This window comes from Bos grunniens, chromosome 8, assembly GCF_055505025.1.
Source record: "Bos grunniens cultivar Pamir isolate PY7600 chromosome 8, Bosgru_T2T1.0, whole genome shotgun sequence".
Lineage (NCBI taxonomy): Eukaryota > Metazoa > Chordata > Mammalia > Artiodactyla > Bovidae > Bos > Bos grunniens.
In genome coordinates, this window is record NC_141172.1 from 70,640,703 (window position 1) to 70,660,895 (window position 20,193).

General features: G+C 44.3%; 1 protein-coding gene across 1 annotated transcript; it reads right to left on the reverse strand.

Moving 5' to 3' along the window:
• Positions 1-3,970: 3,970 nt before the first annotated feature.
• STC1 (stanniocalcin 1) lies at positions 3,971-18,535 on the reverse strand. Its single transcript, XM_086416471.1, has 4 exons — positions 18,179-18,535; positions 15,706-15,848; positions 14,543-14,754; positions 3,971-7,114 (listed from the first exon to the last, which is right to left on the reverse strand). The coding sequence occupies exons 1-4, from the start codon at positions 18,294-18,296 to the stop codon at positions 6,844-6,846; spliced, it is 744 nt and encodes a 247-aa protein (XP_086272597.1). The 5' UTR covers positions 18,297-18,535; the 3' UTR covers positions 3,971-6,843.
• Positions 18,536-20,193: the final 1,658 nt, after the last annotated feature.

Sequence of the window (20,193 nt, forward strand, 5' to 3'; positions counted from 1 at the left end):
AAACCACAATTGAAACGAATATAACAAAGAATGTATATATGTATATAACTGAGTCACTTTTCTGTATAGCAGAGATTGGTAACATATTGTAAATGAAGTATATTTCAACTTTTAAAAAGTATATTTCAATAATCAGAGAAATTCAATTTTTTAAGATTTGGGTTTTTGAAACATTTTTGTCACAGGCTGTTAATGTATGAGTGGGTTCAGGGAGTCATGCAAAAAAACTATTATATCTGTGCTATTTTAATTTCTTAAGCTTGGTGATGGAATGCAGGTATTCATATATTACAATTTGCCATTTTGGCTAAGTTGCAATATTTTAGCATTCAGATTCATAAAATCTTGATTAAACAATAATGTTTAGTGATCTACAAAGGGAAAAAGAGCAAGAAACTTCATCCAAAATGGTACCCCAAGACTCATGTTTGAGGTGGGAGAACATAAATGATATTAATAATATTCATGTAAATGGTAATAGTTACATTTGTCCAGTTCTTAATAGGTACTATTTTGGGGATACTCATTATGTGCTAGACATTAAGTATTTTATGTATAACTCATTGAGTGTCATACCACTCTAAATGGTAGGACCTATTATTTGTTTTGATTTCATAGGGAGTTAAAAAAGTTTATTGATACCTAGTTGACTGACTCCAGTACTCTTGCCTGGAAAATTCCATGGGCAGAGGAGCCTGGTAGGCTGCAGTCCATGGGGTCGCCTAGAGTCGGACACGACTGAGCGACTTCACTTTCACGTTTCGCTTTCGTGCATTGGAGAAGGAAATGGCAACCCACTCCAATGTTCTTGCCTGGAGAATCCCAGGGACGAGGGAGCCTGGTGGCTGCCATCTCTGGGGTCGCACAGAGTCAGACACGACTGAAGTGACTTAGCAGCAGCAGCAGCAGCGGCAGTTGACTTACAATGTTGTGTTAATTTTGTCTGCACAGCAAAGTGATTCAGTTGTACCTATGTATATATTCTTTTTCAAGTTCTTTTTCACTGTGGTTTATCATAGGATATTGAATGTAGTTCCCCGTGCTATATAGTAGAACCTTGTTATTTATCCATTCTGTATATGATAGTTTGCACTGTTTGATCCAAAACTCCCAGTCCATCCCTCCCTGAGCCCCCATTCCCCCTGGCAACTCATGTTTATTCTCTATGTCTTTATGTTTGTTTTGTAGATAAGTTCATTTATGTTATATTTTAGATTCCACATACAAGTGGTAATACTTTGGCCACCTGAAGTGAAGAACTGACTCATTGGAAAAGACCCTGATGCTGGGAAAGATTGGAGGCAGGAGGAGAAGGGGGCAACAGAGGATAAGATGATTGGATGGCATCACTGACTTGATGGACATGAGTTTAAGAAAGCTCTGGGAGTTGGTGATGGACAGGAAGCCTGGCGTGCTGCAGTCCATGTGGCTGCATAGAGTTGGACACTACTCAGTGACTGAACTGAACTGAGAAGTGGTACTATATGATATTTGCCTTTCTCTGACTTACTTCACTTAGTATGATAATCTCTAGGTCCATCCATGTTGCTGCAAATGGTATCATTTCATTCCTTTTTATGGCCTAGTTGCATTCCATTGTATATGTGCACCACATCTTCTTTATCCATTCATCTGTCAATGGACATTTAGATTGTTTCCATGTCTTGGCTATTGTAAAAAGTGCTGCTATGAACATAGGGGTGCACGTATCTTTTTGAATTATAGCTTTGTCTGGATATATGCCTAGGAGTGGGGTTGCTGGATCATATAGCAACTCTATTTTTAGTTTTTTGAGGAAAAACTCCAGGAAAATATCCTCCAGACTGCTTTTCACAATAGCTGCACCGATTTACATTCCCACTAACAGTGTAGAAGGGTTCTCACAGGGATATTGTCATAGGTCAAATAAAAGAAGGTGTTAAGATGTTAGATATTTGGCCACAAACGAGAATTTGAACTCAGTTCCTGGAAATCCCAGGTCCAAGTTCTTAAATCACTACACCACAGGACAGTATGTAAAGGGTCATAATGAAATATACGTACTGTTTTTCTTTCGTCAGGCCAGAGAAAAGCAAATGCAAAACATATTTTGGCTTTGGAGAGACAATTCTTGTGGTATATGTTAGCTGTCTTTTGTATATCCAATCTTGGGAAAATGCAGTTTGGAGGTGGAAATGAATGATATTGAGAAACATCCCATTTGAATTTAAGATATGGAGAAAATCCACTAATTAAAAAAGTTAACTATATAAGACCACTCCTTGAAACAACTATACTGCACAAGTCCCGAGTTTCTGTGACTGAATTCTATGACAGGTTGTAACTGCCCTTCAAGACTCAGGTAAATGTCATTCTGCTGGGAATCATTTCTCTGTTTTTTTTGAGATGGGGTGCCTCCTCCTTTCGGAGAAGGCAATGGCACCCCACTCCAGTACTCTTGCCTGGAAAATCCCATGGACGGAGGAGCTTGGTAGGCTGCAGTCCATGGGGTCGCTAAGAGTCGGACACGACGGAGCGAGTTCACTTTCACTTTTCACTTTCCTGCATTGGAGAAGGAAATGGCAACCCACTCCAGTGTTCTTGCCTGGAGAATCCCAGGGACGGGGGAGCCTGGTGGGCTGCCGTCTATGGGGTCGCACAGAGTCGGATACGACTTAGCAGCAGCAGCAGCAGCCTCCTCCTTTTGTTCACATCTCCTCTACTTGTAATGGTAATAGCTGACCCTTATGACATCACAGCGGAGAAGGCAATGGCACCCCACTCCAGTACTCTTGCCTGGCAAATCCCATGGACAGAAGAGCTTGGAAGGCTGCAGTCCATGGGGTCGCTGAGGGTCGGACACGACTGAGCAACTTCACTTTCACTTTTCACTTTCATGCATTGGAGAAGAAAATCGCAACCCACTCCAGTGTTCTTGCCTGGAGAATCCCAGGGACGGGGGAGCCTGGTGGGCTGCCGTCTATGGGGTCGCACAGAGTAGAACATGACTGAAGCGACTTAGCAGCATGACATCACAGTGCATTGAACATGGAAACACTTTACTTATCTTGTAACAGCTCTTTGGAAAATTATCACTATCCTCATATTATGGAGGAAGAAACTGATATGTTTTGAGGTTAAATAGTTTACCTGACGTTGTACTCAGCCACTAAGTCATGTCTGACTCTTTCTCGACCCCATGGATAGCCCACTGGGATCCTCGGTCCACAGGATTTCCCAGGCAAGAGTACTGGAGTGGGTTGCCATTTTCATCTCCAAGGAATCTTCCTGACCCAGGGATTGAACTCGTGTCTCTAGTGTTAGCAGGCAGATTCTTTACCACTGAGCTACCAAGGAAGCCCTATCTGATGCCACGCAGTTAACAAATGGCAGAGCCAGAATTCAGATTTCAGAAGTCTGGTCTTGGAGCTGGATTCTTATCACCCTCGAGCTATCTGCCTCCCTTGCCCCACTGATTCAAGTGTCTTTTCCCCTCTTCTGATTTGTTCTAAATCATTCATTGAAAGTGTTGAGGGTATCCTATGAACTGGATGCTTTTCCAGTGCTGGGAACACACTGGAGAAGCAAAGGTGCTGCCTGTCTAGGCAAAGGATGGAGGGAAACATCTAGAAAGTGAGAACAGCATAAATAAAGGCATGGAAAGGAGAGAGAGCACAGCCCGTTCCCAAACTGGGTCATGGAGGGAGAATAGACTCCATTGAACAGAAGGTATGTCTTGAGGCTGGAGAGCGAAGCAGCACCAGACTATAAAGCTTCCTCTAGGGTGGTGAGGAGTTTGGGTTGCAATTTTACTGTGCAGGTAATGGGAGCCACTAAATGTTTTTAAGGGGATTTGGAAAATGTTGACTTTAAACTATGTTCATCCACATATTGGCACTTCATCAGCAACTGTAAAGAAACTAATCAGCCATTCACCTCATGTTCAGAAAGTCTCATTCAAGAAATTTTTAAAGAATAACAATGAAAGACATAGGGGAAAAAAAACAATAAAACGTAACACTTTATTATTATTATTTTTTATCTTAGAAGGAATTCACCAAAGGCTTCATATTATGCTATGGTATCTTTAATTATAAAAATAAGCAAATAAAATAACTTGCATCTGTCATTACCATGATATGTTTTATAACCTTTATATGCACATGGAGCTTAAAAATGTAATTTAACAATAAATAATGACATATACCAGATATGCTCACTGTTTATTCCAGTACTCAGCCAAAAACCTAAATATCATTTAAATTATAAATACATAATGCAAATATAATGGCACAAAAATGTCTAAAGTGCAACCAAATCACAAGAGAAGAATCATGCAAACTGGTCTAGGTCAGCCCCCCAAATCACTCTGTGCAGCAAACACAAGACAAAGCTTTGGAAGTTGAAGGGGGAATTGGAGGGAGTAGGATGGAGGGAAAAGAGATGCAAAAAACTAGCAATATTGTGAGAACTGCTTCTTTCCGTATGTGTAGATATATGTATTATAGATACATATATAAATATTATTGTGGGGAGAAAAGGAGGGGGTACCACGGTTTGAAGAGGTCACAGCAAATCAAAGAGAATCCACTGGACTGAAGTTAAGAGAGAATTTCGCTAGGAATACTCATAAACTATTTGTTGCATTGGGATCCTGGCTTAGTGCGAAATGGACATAACACACAAAACTTGAATAGCTTTTCTGGTTTGGAGAAGCCAGCCTTGCCTGGGGGCAGGTTTGGGGTGGGGAGGGATGGTGGAGGGAGGGTGAGGGAGAATCAACTTAGAATATGATCTACCTGATTTCCAAGAGGCTAAGGCAGTGTCCATATGTTTGGGGACCTGGGGATGGGGCAGTTCTGGGTATAAAAATGCTCTTAACAATCTGATGTCAACACGCTGAGAGGCTGTGTGGGGACAAAAGCAGCCGCTTGTGCAGCTGCTAGGTCTGTGCATCCACTCTTGGTCCTTGAGCAGCACGTTACTGGTTTTAAAGGCTTTGTGGTAAAGTTGTATTGCTTTTCGTTTTTCTGGAGATGTGCCCTCCCTCCTCCCACCAGGATCCCTACCACTCTGATTCGGACAGATAGGAAGTTCATCTGAGTGAGAGTCAAGCACCAGTGGTTTCTACCTAAGCGAGTTTGGAGTGGCCCTTACAGTCCTACCCCTCCTCCCTCTTCCTCTCTCGACGTTGACCTTTGGTGGGCAGTGACGCTCCTAAGGGACTGTTGGGTTCAAGGACAGTGACCCTGAGAAACTACTGTTGTTCATAGCTAGGTTAATCATTTGGCTTTGGTGGTCGCCATCTTGTAAACATCATGGCAGAAAGGATCAAACCGCCAGCTCTGTTTTTCCCTCTTTTTTTTTTTCTTTTTTTTTTTGTTTTTTTCTTTTTTTTTTGCAATCCTATACAGAGATGGCCCGGCTGCCAGGACTACTTCAGCAAGGCAGCGTGCTACAGGACAAAAATGTAATAAGAGGAGTTTATTAAGGCTGGACAACCCAGGGTTACTTATACCCCCTCAGCCCCAAGTCCCCCGAACTAAAGACCCAAAGGCTGATTGACTCATTCCTGATTGAGTTCATGGAAAGCCTCCTACCCCATCATCATGTTGCCAGAGAACCAGGCACTGATGAACGGTGACAAGTCAAGAACTGCCACTTCCCAAGGCATAGCAGGCCGGATCACACTCTTAAGTGGCCCAAGCTCAAAGGGTCGCTCTTTCTGGCTCCTGTAATTCTCAGTTGGATGTGACAGAGCTGTTTCAGGATAGGTCTAAGTCAAGAGTAGCCTCTGGGTTGAGGTGGGCTGGGAGATTAACATCTTGCCTGGGGTCCTTCAGATAAACCTGTTGTTTTTTTTTTCTATCTCATACAGGCCCATCTTAAGTTTTGATGTTGAGTAAAACTACTTCTACCCCCTTAGTTATAAAAAAGGCCACAAGGAGCATTTATGTGGATATCTGGAAGTGAGATAGTTATTCCATTCCCAGGAAAAGAAAAATAAAGCTAAGTTACAAAACTAAATCTATATGCAATAAAGTTATTATATACTGCTTTGTTTAAGCAGAGTCCTCTGGAATTTATGTACAGTACATTAGTTTTCACCTATTTATATTCCACAGTTAGACCTTAAGATTCTCTGGTTTTAAGACAATTGTTAAAGATACTTTTAAAGCTCTGAGCAGTTACAGTACTTAGAGATGTTAGCTTTTTGTTTTTCATTCGATGCAAGAAGATGCAGGCTCCAAGTCTGGTTGGAGAGCCAGGCTCGAGCAATTTGGTAAATGTGTTGGGAAGGAAATTAGACATTGAGGATCAAGACCATAAGACACTAGCTCATGAGAGATCAAGAACTCAAATATGACATTCATATTCGTCCATGGCCAGCACAGATTCATAACACGAATTCCACTGAGCATCTTTATGAGCATTGGTTTAAGACATGCATTTAAATTAAGTTGCTTCTTATCAGCTAACTCTACTGGGGCAACCATTCTAAAGGGCTCCGCATCTTCAAATGACAATGTCTGGGGAGTTATGTGAATGTTTTGTGTTTGAGAGTTGTTGGAGGGGAGCTGGGAAAAGACCGAGTGGAGGGAAGTGATAAAAGAGGCCACTTTCTCCCGAGGAGAGGCATAGAGATCACATATGTTCTATTGGTGGGAATGCCGCCATTGCAAAATGTTGAGAAATTGATTACAGAAGCCTAGTTTCATGCAATTTTTCTTTAAGGGAAGAGGGATAGAAAATAGGAACTACTTAAAAAAAAAAAATCAAACCAGGCACAGTACACTCAAAGTTGGTGCGTAAACACCCTTAAAACGATCGTAGTTTGCTGAGGCTGTGACTGCCTCTCCCCGGCTAGGCACTCTCCTGGGAGGTGCGTTTGATGTGGGAGGGAGAGGCCACCTCACCTCGGAGGTTCCTGAGGAGGACTTTCAGCTTCTGTGGCTCATTGGCACGCCTCCTGTTGAAGTCAGCTCGCTGCTGTGTATGGGCACAGTGATCCGTCTGCAGGATGTGAAAGAGGCTGGCCATGTTGGGGCCGATTTTCTCCATCAGGCTGTCTCTAATGGTGCTGACTGTGTCTTCGTCACAGTCCAGTAGGCTTCGGACAAGTCTGTTATAGTATCTGCATTGGGAAAGAGGGGTCATTCGGTGAGAGCAAGGCAAGACCCTGGCTTTCATCTGGGCTGCAGCCAACACCCAGCCCAAATGGCCAGACCAAACACCCATGGGTAGCATCAGTTGAAGGTGGCTTTTGCCTCTAACTTTCATGCAGCATCTTCTTAGTGTGAGTGTATGCGCTGCCTTGAGTTACCACCCAGAGTAAAGATGGTTCTGTATTCATGTTTAGTGCTTAGGAGATTGAGATTGTACTTTGAATAGTGGGCTCATGGCGAGTTATAAAATCTTTAGAAACAGAATCATGGAGCTAGATGGGGATTGTGAAGGTAATTTAACGATTATTTCATCATCTCTTTTTACAGAGAAGAAATTAAGGTAGGATAGCTGAAGTGACTGTCCCGGGTCATCCAATGGGCTAGTGTGTGATTAGTTGCTCGGTCATGTCCGACTCTTTGTGACCCCACAGACTGTAGCCCGCCAGGCTTCTCTGTCCATGGAATTTTCTAGGCAAGAATACTGGAGTGGGTTGCCATTTCCTCCTCCAGAGGATCTTCGTGACCCTGGGATCAAACCTGCATCTCTTGTATTGGCAGGCGGATTCTTTACCACTGAACTACCAGAGAAGCCCTCCAGTGGGCTAGACGTAGAAGCAAAGACTTGATCAAATGGATGATGTAACCCAGCACTCACACTTATATGTCAATAGTCACTGCACACCGTGAAAGCATTTACGGTTATTTTGGTGACTCTGCAATTTTTCTTTTTCTTGATGGTATGTGTGCATATTCTGACTAAATTTCTTTTTTTTTTTTTTTTCTGGTCACATTGAGTGGCTTGTGGGATTTTAGTTCCCCAATCAGGAATGGAACCCATGTTCCTCAGTGGAAACATGGGGCCCTAACCACTGGATTGCCAAGGAAATCCCTAAATTTCAATTTTTAAAGGGGATCCCTGTCTTCAGTTATCTAATGCATTTTTCTACTCAGTCTGAGTTCCCTGTCATCCCTTGGCTAGCCTCTCTGAAGGTTATTGTCGCAGTCATTTTCAGTCTTCCTGCAAAGGGATAGTGCAGTGAGAGGACCAAATGCCAGGCAATGAGGATATTTACATAGAAAGGCTGGAGGCCCTTAATGCTTCTTGCTTCTATCATTTCAAGAAGTTTCTCACACCACTCAAACTTTTGCTGAGTGGTGGGGGGATGTTTTTTTAGATATTTGGTGACCATCACTTGTTTGCTGATGGTTTTGTTTTCCTGACTAGACTGTAAGCTTTGCTGAAGGCAGGATATGTGTCCTTATTCTCTGTGCTCCTCATGTGCCCAAGTCCTAGGGCCATATTGCCTGCTCACTGTCTATCTGTTGATTTATTTTGTGGCCATTGAGGAAATGAAGCTTTCAAAATAGAGTTATTTCCAAAGTCATGGTTCCCTAAAGAAAAAATTATCTGTATGTCTTCTGGTAAGTTTCACACAAAAAAATTCGTGTTTGTTATAAATTTCCTTCATCTTTGATCTGAATTCTTGAAGCATCTGAAATACTGTGGCTAATCATTGTGGCTCAGAAAGGATTAAACTAACATATATATATATATTTTTTTTTTTCCATGAAGAATATGGTTTCATCATTTTAGTCATAGGACATTTTTCCATGAATAAGATGGCAGTGCAGAAGATGTGAAAACAATTGTGTAAATGTTACACAGCAAATATTCTTAGGTAATATTCCCTTTGATGCAGGTTTTTGAAAAATCAGTACCTGTGAGTTAGACAGCATGGAAATTACCAAAAAAGGAGTCTTTTATGACATCAAGAACACACTTGAACCTTGTCATTGACCTTTTGTCAGTAAACTGTCTAATATTTAACACATATAAATTACTGGTCCTATTTGTTGGGAAGACAGTTTTGGTATTTTCCAGTTTGAATTGGGATGCATCTGCTCCATTTTGAGGAGGCAGTTGTCAAACCCATCAGTTCTGTGCTCACTAAAAGGACTCTCCTGATGATGGCCCGTGCTAAGTTGCTGTAGTTGTGTCCAGCTCTTTGCCACCCTATGGACTGTAGTCCACCAGGTTCCTCTGTCCTTGGGATTTCCCAGTCAAGAATACTGGAGTGGGTTGCTGTTTCTTCCTCCAGGGGATCTTCCCAACCCAGATATCGAACCCATATCTCTTGTGTCTCCTGCATTTGCATGCGGGTTCTTTACCACTAGCACCGCCTGGGAAGCCCCCTGATGATGGTGGTCTGCAGTATTTACGTAGAGAGACCCTTTTCTCAGAGGAGCCCTAAGACTGCTGGGCCACGATCTTCCATGAAAAGAAACCTGTTTATTTTTAACTCACCTCATAGAACACAGGATCAAACATCTTTCCAGAATAACTTAACCCTCCTCCCACCTCCAGAGGTCCTTTCAAGGATGTACAGTAAATAGAGTGGAATGTGGGCACTGAAGCAAAGCCATCACCCTTCTGTGAGGGAGCAGAACGAAGCTGGGGACGCAGGGAGTAAAGTGTCTGGGTCTTGGATACAGTCCTGGCTCGACCTCTTCCGTGAAGGAGGATTATATCCAGCTGTTGTTAAAATTGGGACTCCCTGGCACAGAGACACATTTTCCAACCCTTCGGAATTATAAAGCACATGAGTCAAAGCAGATCTCGCTTGGATGGGGAAATGGGGAGAGAAGTGGTTTTGGAAAAAGTGAGAATAGACTACTTTGTATGAACAAAGTAGACATCTACACACCCACATAGATCCCCAGGCATCTCTTGTGCTCTGCTGGGATGTGGTTCCCTGGATCTCTTTGTCTATTTCACAGGGTGTTTTAGATCCTAGAGAAGAAGGTTTGTGACCCCTCACCTTCCTGCCCACCACTCCCTCCCTCACCCCCGCTCCCTGCAACATGGACTGTATAACTTAGAAGTTAATCTTTCCATTTCTAGAAAGAACTGTTCACACTTAATGGTCTTCCAAATGGGCTGGAAAAGAGGATCTTCCCTTAGGGCAACACTGAAGACTCTAGTCTGGATGAAAAGTCCAACACCAGTAAAGGAACTAAGCTTCTGCAACTAGCCTTACCTCTTTAAGGCCATTTATGTGTTCCTCTGGTCCCGTTTTGTCCAGACACCTGCTCTCCAACTCTGAAAACACCTACTTTTACTGTTGCTTTCTCTGCTAACCCCAATAGGCCACCTGTTCTTGATGCTTCTTGAGGATGATCCTGGCCAGCCTGACTGCTCTTAGCAACTCCCCCCAAATCTACCCTTAGCCTCTCCCATGGAGCTTGTTAACTAAACAAGGGTAGGCTAAGAGAGTGCCTTCGAATAGAAAATGTCCATGGCTCCAGCAGCAGCTCCTGCAAGTGTGGGAAACCTACGAGACTGCCTTTATGTCTACACCATTTGCCTGAGCAAGCAAAAGGTTAACTCTACACCTCTTCATTAAGGGCTGGAACATGGCATTAACCTCTAGTGATTGAGACAGATCTTTCCTATCTCTAAGCCACCTCAGTGAGGTTACTGAAGAAATCGTGTCTCCAGAAAAAGTTGATTTAGCCCTTGTCACGTATTTCTGGATCACCATCTTGTATCAAATCTTGATGTTACTATAGCTATTGGTGAGATGTGCCTTCTCTTTGAGGAGAGAATGCACACAACTTCAATTGTTGATCACCAGGGGCTACATTTATTGTATTCTGTTTGGTATTCCATTTTTAGACTGTGGCTATCTCCTAGAGGTTTTACCTGCTGCCATTTTTGAAGTGGAAATCAAAGAGCTTGGATCAGGGCTGTGTGAATTTTAGGCTCAACACTGTCATTCACTAGCTGTGTGACCTTCAGCAAGTCACCCCCTCTCTTGGTCTGTTCTTTAATTACCAAAATGAGACAGTTAGCCTAGATAATCTTTATGGTCATTTCTAGCTATGACTTGTTTCTGGGGTTTGATATATACGTTCCTTCTCAATTTAACAATAGCAACAAAAAAAAAGTTCAAATTTGCTTAAGAACCATCCTTTGTAGGAAGAGTTAAAACAATTTAAGACGATTCCTTTTGTCATCTTTATCGGGTGAGGCGGTGGGAGGTACTCCCAAGATTTGGTGGGTAAAATTCTGATTACCCAGCCTGATGGGTGTGTGCTCAGTCGCTCAGTTGTATCCAATGTTTTGCGATGCCATGGACTGTAGCTTGCCAGGCTTCTCTGTCCATGGGATTCTCCAGGCAAGAATACTGGAGTGAGCTTCCATTTCCTCCTCCAGGGGATCTCTCTCATTCAGGGATTGAACCTGCGTCTCCTGTGGCTCCTACATTGTCTGGGGGATTCTTTACCACTAAGCTACCGGGGAAGACCTCCTCCTCTCCCCTCAGCCTGGAAGTACCCTTTAAAGCATGTTTCTTGCTTCCCCTTTGAAAATTCCATCAGTGACTTTATTTTCTCGGTAAAGAATAAGATCAGATATTCTCCATAGCTACTGTTTCAGCCATGCTTACCCAAATACACACATACTGCCTAGGAACATTCTGTGTGAAGGTTTATAAATAGTCCTTTGTTTCCCTTGATCAATATTATTCTTCTGTTTCCTGTTCCCTATCCATGCCCTAGAGAGTTGGAAGCTTTGTCAGTTTTCCCACTCTGGATCTGGAATGGTCCAATTTCTTCTCAAGTCTCACAGCTGCCCAACCTGCCTGATCAATTTTGCCATCTTCCCTCCTTATTGAAAATATAGTGTGCAAATCCAGGCAGGGGGACACTCCAGCTATTCTTCCTCTTCTAAGCGCATTTCTCTCATGGAAAAGTTCCCTGTTCTGGCTCCTGGTCCAGTCACAGGCTTTTGGATTCTCCCAGGCCCAAATCTCATGCTAGATAAGTCACAGGAAGGTGGAATGAACCTGTAACTACTTCCTTTCACAATTCTGTGCCAGTTGGCACAACTTACTGTGTATCTATGGTGGGACAGAGGCTGGGAAAGCAGGATGTGGCAGGAGAGTGAGAAGCTTAAATAGAGCAAACCAGAGCCCAGCATGGAACCGGAAATCTCTAGTTCTGAGCAGGAATAATACTAGCCAGTTGAAGTCAAATAATTGGGGAAAGGTACAGTTGCATGGAAGATTCTAGTCTTCAAGAGACTGACTGTTTTCCCTAATAAAGGTGATTCTTCTAAGATGACAGAGGATGATAACCAGATTCTGTGTGACCACTTTCTAAAGGTGAGAACAAGACATCTGTTGAAAAGAATAATGGCCTGCTTAAACATTTCTATTACTGGACTTCCCTGGCGGTCCTGTGGTTAAGACTCAGCTTCCACTGCAGGGGTCGTGGGTTCCATCCCTGGTCAGGGAACTAAAATCCCACATACTGCACAGTGTGGCCAAAAAAAAAAAAAAAACTAAATCAAAAAACTCCTATTTCTAGTCTCTTTTTAGATTCTTAGTATCACCAGTCCACAATCTATATTCTCCTTTCTCTAAGAGCTCTGGCTTCATAATGAAAGACGCTACCTCAGTTGAATCAGAGACATGAGTAGTGTCTCAAAATTGGCCATATGCCATGTTATAGGTTATGAACTGTCTTTGGACCCTTAAAGATTAAAACCGATAATGGCTGTACTAACATATTCCTGCCCAGTTACCACACAAACACATACTTGGTCCTTGATATTGTTATTGAGTCACTAAGTTGTGCTTGACTCTTTATGACCCCATGGACTGCAGCATGCCAGACTTCCGTGTCCTCCACTATCTCCTGGAATTTGCTCAAGTTCATGTCCATTAGCCCCCTGGTCCCTAGCGCCTGTCAAACCTAGCAATCTTTACTTCTTTTCCTTAGGGTGAAGAATCTCCAAGTATCAGACTGTTTTCCCCCCCGCCCCCTCTCCAGATGTAATAAGAATCTTCCTAAGAATATTAAGACTAAGGTCAATATAAAGAGACAGGCCACTTGAGATAAATGATGAATTTGACTTTCCTGTTCTCAGAACATCGGTTAGGACCATGACAGGGTCACGTCCAAAGACTGAACACATGACTTTTATAAACTGACATGAGGTTCTGAAGTGCAGTGATCTGTAGTCAGGGTGAATCAGAAATTTACAAAGTTTAATGTCAGAGGCCTCAGCCTTTCTCTAAGGAGGAGCTACTTTTCCATTTTCCGTGTGTGCATGCTAAATCGCTTCAGTCATGTCTGATCTGTGTGACCCTATGGACAGTAGCCCACCAGGCTCTTCTGTCCATGGGATTCTCTGGGCAAAAATACTGCAGTGGATTGTCGTGCCCTCCTCCAGGGGATCTTCCTGACCCAGAGATTGAACCCGTGTCTCTTACATCTCCTGCACTGGCAGGCAGGTTCTTTACCACTAGGGCTACCATGTATAAATGACTAACTTAATGGTTAGCCCCAGAAGGACTAGGTTATTAAGGACTCTGTGAAGAAGGGAGGCAGCCTCTGGCTAGGAAATCAATCTGGTAAGGCTGTGTTAGCTGTCTTGTGGTCAGAGCAACCCACAGGGTCTGATCTTTGTGATATGTGCAAATTTGACTGGAGAATCAGAGAATAATAGTCCTTCAGGACTAGGAGTCAAGTTTTAGGCTGTGCGGCATCACAGGAGGCCGAACTTGACTGGTCTGCATTGTCCCTGCCATACTTCCATGCTGGCCCCATTAGAACCTCTCTGAACTTGATCACGGATGATGAAGCCCAGGTCTTACCAGAAAGCTTTCTAGGCCATGAAATGAGCATGCCTGCCATCTCATGTCTTAGGTGCTCACTCCTGTCTGGTAAAGACAGTGAGTCAAGGATGCAGAAGGGTGTGATGCTCAGATATTACTAGCTCAGTGGCTTGGGCTCAGGGATCCAGGGAATCAGCAGAAAACCATTCCAGGAAACCCTGGACTAGAAGAATGGGATGACAGACCTGGAAGGGAACATGGGAATCATCTAGTCCAGCCATTTCACTTTTCCCAAAGGAAATTTGAGTCCCGCCAAAGGGAGGTGGCTTGCTCTGGGATACCCAGTGAAATATCTAGGGGGACTTCGGACTGACTCAAAATACATGCAGTTTTAGAAGTCTGTTGATGACATTTGACCAAGGTTTCATGATGACCGACTGTACTTTGCCTAGTCACGATTTCAGCCCAACTGGATGTCTCAAAAGCTTGTTTCCATAAACTTCATAATTCCCTTCAAGGCAATGCACCCAGGGATGCTGTGGATGAAGTTTTCTATTAGATGCATGGAAAGACTTTCCTACAACAGTGAAAAAAAATCCGGGCTGCCTAAGCTGTCACAGACAATCACAAACATATTTTTTCCTGCAAAAGCTGGGAAGACTGCAAGCTAAAATAAGAGCACGATTGTGGCAATTTAACCCCTTCTGTATCTGGCTCTGCCAGTCAACCACTCCCTCCTCCCCCACAATTGCCAAAAAGTGGATTCATCTGTACCTGTTGGAGAAATGATTAGGGAGCTGGACGACTTCCGTGATGGCTTCCGGGTTCCGCTTGGCGACACTGCACACGTTCAGCTTGGTGTAGCACTCCTCCTGGACTTCGGCGATCATCCTCTGGAAAGTAGAGCACCTCCGAATGGCCAGGAAGACCTTGGAGGTGACCCCGTTGGCGATGCACTTTAAGCTCTCTTTGACAAATGCTTTTCCCTGCCGAGGAAGGAGGGGGGCAAGAGGACAAACTTTAGCTTGAGCTGAACAGAGAGGACAGTGCCTACAGTATGTGGAACTTAAGGGGGCATGCCTTGGCACTGTCTCTAACCCTAACCCTTAACCCATAACTCTAACCCCCAACTCTTATGACCCCATGGACTGTAGCCTGCCAGGTTCCTCTGTCCATGACATTCTCCAGGTAAGAATACTGGAGTGGGTTGCCATGCCCTCCTCCTGGGGATCTTCCTGACCCAGGGATTGAACCTGCATCTCCTGCATCTTCTGCATCGCAGGCAGATTCTTTACCACTGAGCCACCAGGGAAGCCAGCCCTCTAAATGTCCTTGTAATAAGAGAATTGTAGGCTGCAGTCAAGATTTTTTTTTTTTAATCCCTATTCCCTTAGACTACCTTGAGAATTGAGCTCCATAGAAATGAAATGAGATGACAAAAAGAGATGAACCATAACCAACCACTCTGCAGCCTAAAAATAGACAGTATTCTTAGAGAATAGATTGTATTCTCTGGATTGAGATTTGATAACTCAAACCACAAGCTAGTAAACAAACAAACAAGCAAGCTAGTATGCTGGCTTATATAGTGAGAAGAGCTTCTTTGTTAGAAGAACATTTTTATTTCCTCTTGAAGAAGCAAAGATTTTCCGCTCATCACCCCTCCCTTATAAGACAGCCTCTGTCAGCGTGTTACAATTGTGCATTAGAGTGGGTGGAGAGTGGTTTATATAGAACCTATTTCTTAGCCCACAGTGTGTGTGTGTGTGTGTGTGTGTGTGTGTGTGTGTGTGTGTATACACACGTTAGAGATGAGAATTTAGAGTAGGGAGGCTGGGAAGCAGAGCTGGTTCCCTACAAGACGGTCCGAAGAACAATAGTTTCATACACCGTTAATGACATATAGCCAGTGGGAGCAGGGGTCAAGGTCTTATTACCTGAGTGTCAAATTTAGCAGCGCTGTACAAGAAGGATTTACAGATGTCATACATCCCATCTGTGTCACAGGTGGAGTTTTCCAGGCATGCAAAAGCTCCACAGCCAACCTGCAGCGCGCTGTTGAGGCAGCGAATCACTTCAGCTGAAAGATACAAATCCATCCAATCTGGGTCAAACGGTGAGGATGCTCTGGACAGATCATGGTGATGTGGTGGCAAAATTCAAAGACAAAGGGGTGAGAAGAACTTCTCCTGGGAGTCTGTGATGGGGCTACCAAAAAGACCCATTCAGAGTGGTGTGGGGGATGAAGAAGAGAGGGGACAAGCAGACTCCTTTTGCTTATAAGAACCAGAGCACATGGAGGAGTGGGAATGAGTTTTCCCTTGGAGGCATACTCTTGGTCTCACCATCCCATACAGTTTTGGTGGTCGGAGAAGTAAGATTGGAAGATCAGGCATGCACAGTTCTTGAAGGAACTCTGCAGAATCCAAGGTCATGTCCTAAAGGCTGAAAGCCTGGGAAGGCAGTGATGGGTGGACAAGTTTAGGCGGAGGAAGGGCCAGGGAGTCTATCTGGCTTCCAAAAAAATACACTCCAGGGTAATAAGGATGGACATGTGTGTGTGCGTGTGCGTGCTCAATCGGGTCTGACTCTTTGTGACACTCTGATTGTAGCCTGTCAGGCTGCTCTGTCCATGGGATTTTCCAGGCAAGAATACTGGAGTGGATTGTCATTTCCTTCTCCAGGGGATCTTCCCAAATCAGGGACTGAACCCGTGTTTCCTGCATTGGCAGGCAGATTCTTTACCATCTGTGCCACCAGGGAAACCCCAATAAGCATGGACATTTGGCCTAAATGGCAGAGAAGAACTTGCTAGGAGTCCACTTGGAGACCCTTCTGATTTAGGGCGTTTAACTTACCTTCCTATTGGCGGAAAGAAATCTGATCCTTTCATGTTTCATCCCAACCCCCCCCCCCCCCCCCTCCATAGGACAGTGCTTAGAGGTATGTATAATCTCTCATATTAAAAGCCATTTTTTTAAAAAAGAGAGAAACACAGGTGTAGAATAACAAGGCCAAGGCACCCCCTTGTGCAAGACGGAAAGAAAACCGCAAAGAACTTGCATGAGGCTTTCTACATTGTGGATAAGATCTCCCATAAAAGTAATTTCTCTCCTACAGAAGCGGGGGGGGGGGTGTTCTGGCAGGCAGCTCATCGAGAAATGATCTGCAGCCTTCATACCATAGGAGTCTCCTCTGAGATCAAAAGCACGATTCGGTTAGGCGGCCCCTCCCCCCCGGCCCCCCCCTCCGGCCCCCCCTCCCCCCGCAGCCTCTGGGATGTTACAAGTCATTTCCCTAATTATATATTTCCACGGGTTCAAATTATAACTTTGCTTAAAGCAGTTTTAATATGCATTAGGGTTGCTATTGTTTTAGGCAAGCTGGAATTGTGAATCACGGCATCTCTATAGCAACTAAGTACAAAAGGAAGTGAACCAAAGCCCTCCTCTCGGCAGGGACCTGTGCTCTTTCGAGGGGAGCGGCGTCCAACACCTGCGAGCCCATCTTTACTGACGGTCGGGGCGGGGCGGGGTGGGGGCAGAGAGAGAGAGCGAGCCGGCATGGAAGGCAAGCAAGATGGACAAGCCAAGTCCAAAGGCAGAGGTGTCAATGCCGGCTTCCTGAGGACTCTTTTCCTTTAGAGGCTAAGATAATACACAATTGACTGCTCCGGGAGTCAGGACTAGAGAGAGACCCCCGCCCCCTTGGAGAAATAGCTGCTACCTTTCACAGATACTTTTTTACGAGGGGGCTCCCTGGCCAAGGGGCTGCGTGGGGATTGAATGGAGCCCTGAGAGAGCAGAGACAGACGGAAGGAGCAGTGTCGCGGGGTGCGGGGTGGGTGGGGGTGGGATGTATAGGGTTTTCTATAAATCTGCCCTGAATTTGTCAGACTGGAGGGCTATGGCTCGGTAAATCGCTCTGCAGAGGGAGCTTTCTGTGTGTTCCCTGAAGGGCCGAGGAAGTCAAGTTATGGGGTCTTTAGGGTGAAGGAAGAGGAGCAGCATCAGACAAGTCACGTCTCACCTCAAGATCAGCTTCGGCTTCTGGAAAGTATAGAGAGCGCTTTGAAGCATGCCAACATTCAAGCCTCTCCCCCGCCCCCTCCCCCCGCACCCCCCTCCCCCCCCTACCAAGAGGGTACGTGCCAGATTTCAGGCAATCAGGCTAGGCTTATGCAATGAAATACCCTCAGCAGAGCGCCCAGCTTCTTCGTTAGTTGCATGCAATTTATTAAACAAAGGAGCTCCACTTCCTAAGGCTATTGGATTACACTGGCAGTTTATTGCCTTCAGGCATGCAGCACATTTATTATCAAGATCAGCCGTCACAGACACAGTTGCAAAAGCGAGAGGCAAATGAGGACAGCTCCTTGCGGGAGAAACCGGTCCTGGGTTTGCCGCTTACCTGAGTTCTGAGCTGCCACCCGGGATTTCCTGAGGCTCACAGAATCATTCTGCTCCGCCTCATGGGTTGCAGAAGCACTGATCACCAGCACCAGAAGCACTGCTGAGTTTTGGAGCATTCTCTGAGAAGTTTCCGCTAAGTTGCTGGGTTTTTTTTTTTTTTCCTCCCCCCCTTTCCTCTTTCCCTCTCCCGGCTTGAGTGAAGATGTGGATCTGGATACACTGAGAACCTAGGTGAGGATTTGATGAGGATTTTTCTGTTGTTGCTGCTGCTGATGTTGCTTCCGCTGGCGCTTTTTGCTGCTGCTGTTGTTGCTGCTGCAGTCGCTGCTTCTTGCACCTCTGGCTTTTGCAAACTGGGGGCCCAGAGCTGCACCCAGGGATTTTATAGCCGTTCTTATCGGTCCTCAGGATCAGGGACCAATCAGGTCCCTCAGCTGGTCTGGCCAGCCAATCGGAGGGCGTGCTCATTGGGCTAGAGCTGTTTGACTTCTTAGAAATATTTTCCAGCAAATTAAAAGTACCTGCTGCCAATGTTTTATACGTGTGTGTGACTGTGTGTGCAGAGATGTATGAAAAAGCTATTTTCACAGAATTCAGGGATGATTTTGTGTTGGTCGAATTAAAGGGAAATCGTATGATGAACTCAACCAGGTGCTTTGGGAAATCTAACCATCTTTTAAAACTGTGTGCTATGGGAAGGAATGCAATCCAGGCAGGATGAGTAGTGGGGTCTCTTTGGATTCGAATTTAAGCTCATTACAGCAGTTTTACTATAATTTTCATAGCACTGTCTCAGTGTTGTAAGTTACGTAGATAGTACCTCCCCATCTTCTCAGTGTAAGTGTGTTCACAGGTCTGCAAGGCATTTTGGCTGTATGTGGACATCCATCCTGAGTTTTCACATATATGAGCTTTTGTAAAGGGACATGTAGGAGGATAAGGGCCCTGGTGGACTGGAAAATGAGAGCTCTGAGCTGTCACCCCAGTTCCTCTATTGATCAGCTCTATGACCCTGGTCAAATCCTTTTACCCTGTTCTACCTGTTTTCCAACCTGTCAAATGCCAAAGTTGGAGTCTAGCATTCCTGATATCTCTAAAACAATGTCTAGTAACATAAATTAACCTTGACTCCCATCTTTTTTGTTACCAGCAAGACTGCAGACTCCAAGAGTGTTAGTTACCACAGCTAGACACATGAATACCTACATATATTCTGCTCAACAGGGAGACATCGTGAATGCCTGGAAATTAATAAACTGTGTATTCAAGCCCAGCAACTTCATAATCACATTGAAACAATAAGCTGGCCAAAGCAAGAATAAACCTGTTGGGTAAACCAGTTCATTTCTTGTTGAGTGGGGGGAGAGGGATTAGGGGGTGGGCAAGACAGGGAAGAAGGGGTAAGAGACCAGCATGTGTTGGAGAAAGGGCTAATAAGCTTGATATGTAATAAGAAAATTACTGTGGCATCACAACCATGCCTAGGATAGAAGTTCATATTTTCTTATAAGTGGGCTGTAGGCAATACTGAGGCTTGTCCCTAACTTGTGAAGGAGGCTAATGATCTTGGAGAGGATTTAGGATTGATGGTTAGGATTGAAGGTGGTCATTAAGGGCTGGGTTGGAGTGAAAGGATTAAGCAAGACAACCTTTAAACATTTGAAGGAGGTAAATGAGAAAGGGCCATCAGGGATTCGTCCAGACGGGCAAGATGATCTTGTAAGAAAACAGAGCCAAAGACTTCCATGTAAATCATCAAATCTTCAAACAAAGATTGGAGAAAGAGCTCCGACTCTTAACCACAAACCAAGAATCAACTCTACATGAGTGTGGGGAGTGATTATAGGTTGCCTGGCAAGGAAAAAAAAAAAAAAAAGGTTGTTTGGAAAATATGACGTTTGCTAGAAGAAGGAGCAGAGAAAATTAAGGGTAGAGGGAATATCTAGAGAAAAGAAAGGGAATTTTCAAATTTCTTTTAACATTTTCAATTTAAATTAACTGACAGTATTGGTA

Coding starts and splice junctions, on each gene's coding strand:
- STC1 (XM_086416471.1), bottom strand. CDS start 18,296: ATGCTCCAAAACTCAGCAGTGCTTCTGGTGCTGGTGATCAGTGCTTCT. Junction 14,755..15,705: donor CTGCTAAATTTGACACTCAG/GTAATAAGACCT, acceptor CTTCCTCGGCAG/GGAAAAGCATTTGTCAAAGA. Junction 7,115..14,542: donor CCTAATCATTTCTCCAACAG/GTACAGATGAAT, acceptor TTCCCAATGCAG/ATACTATAACAGACTTGTCC.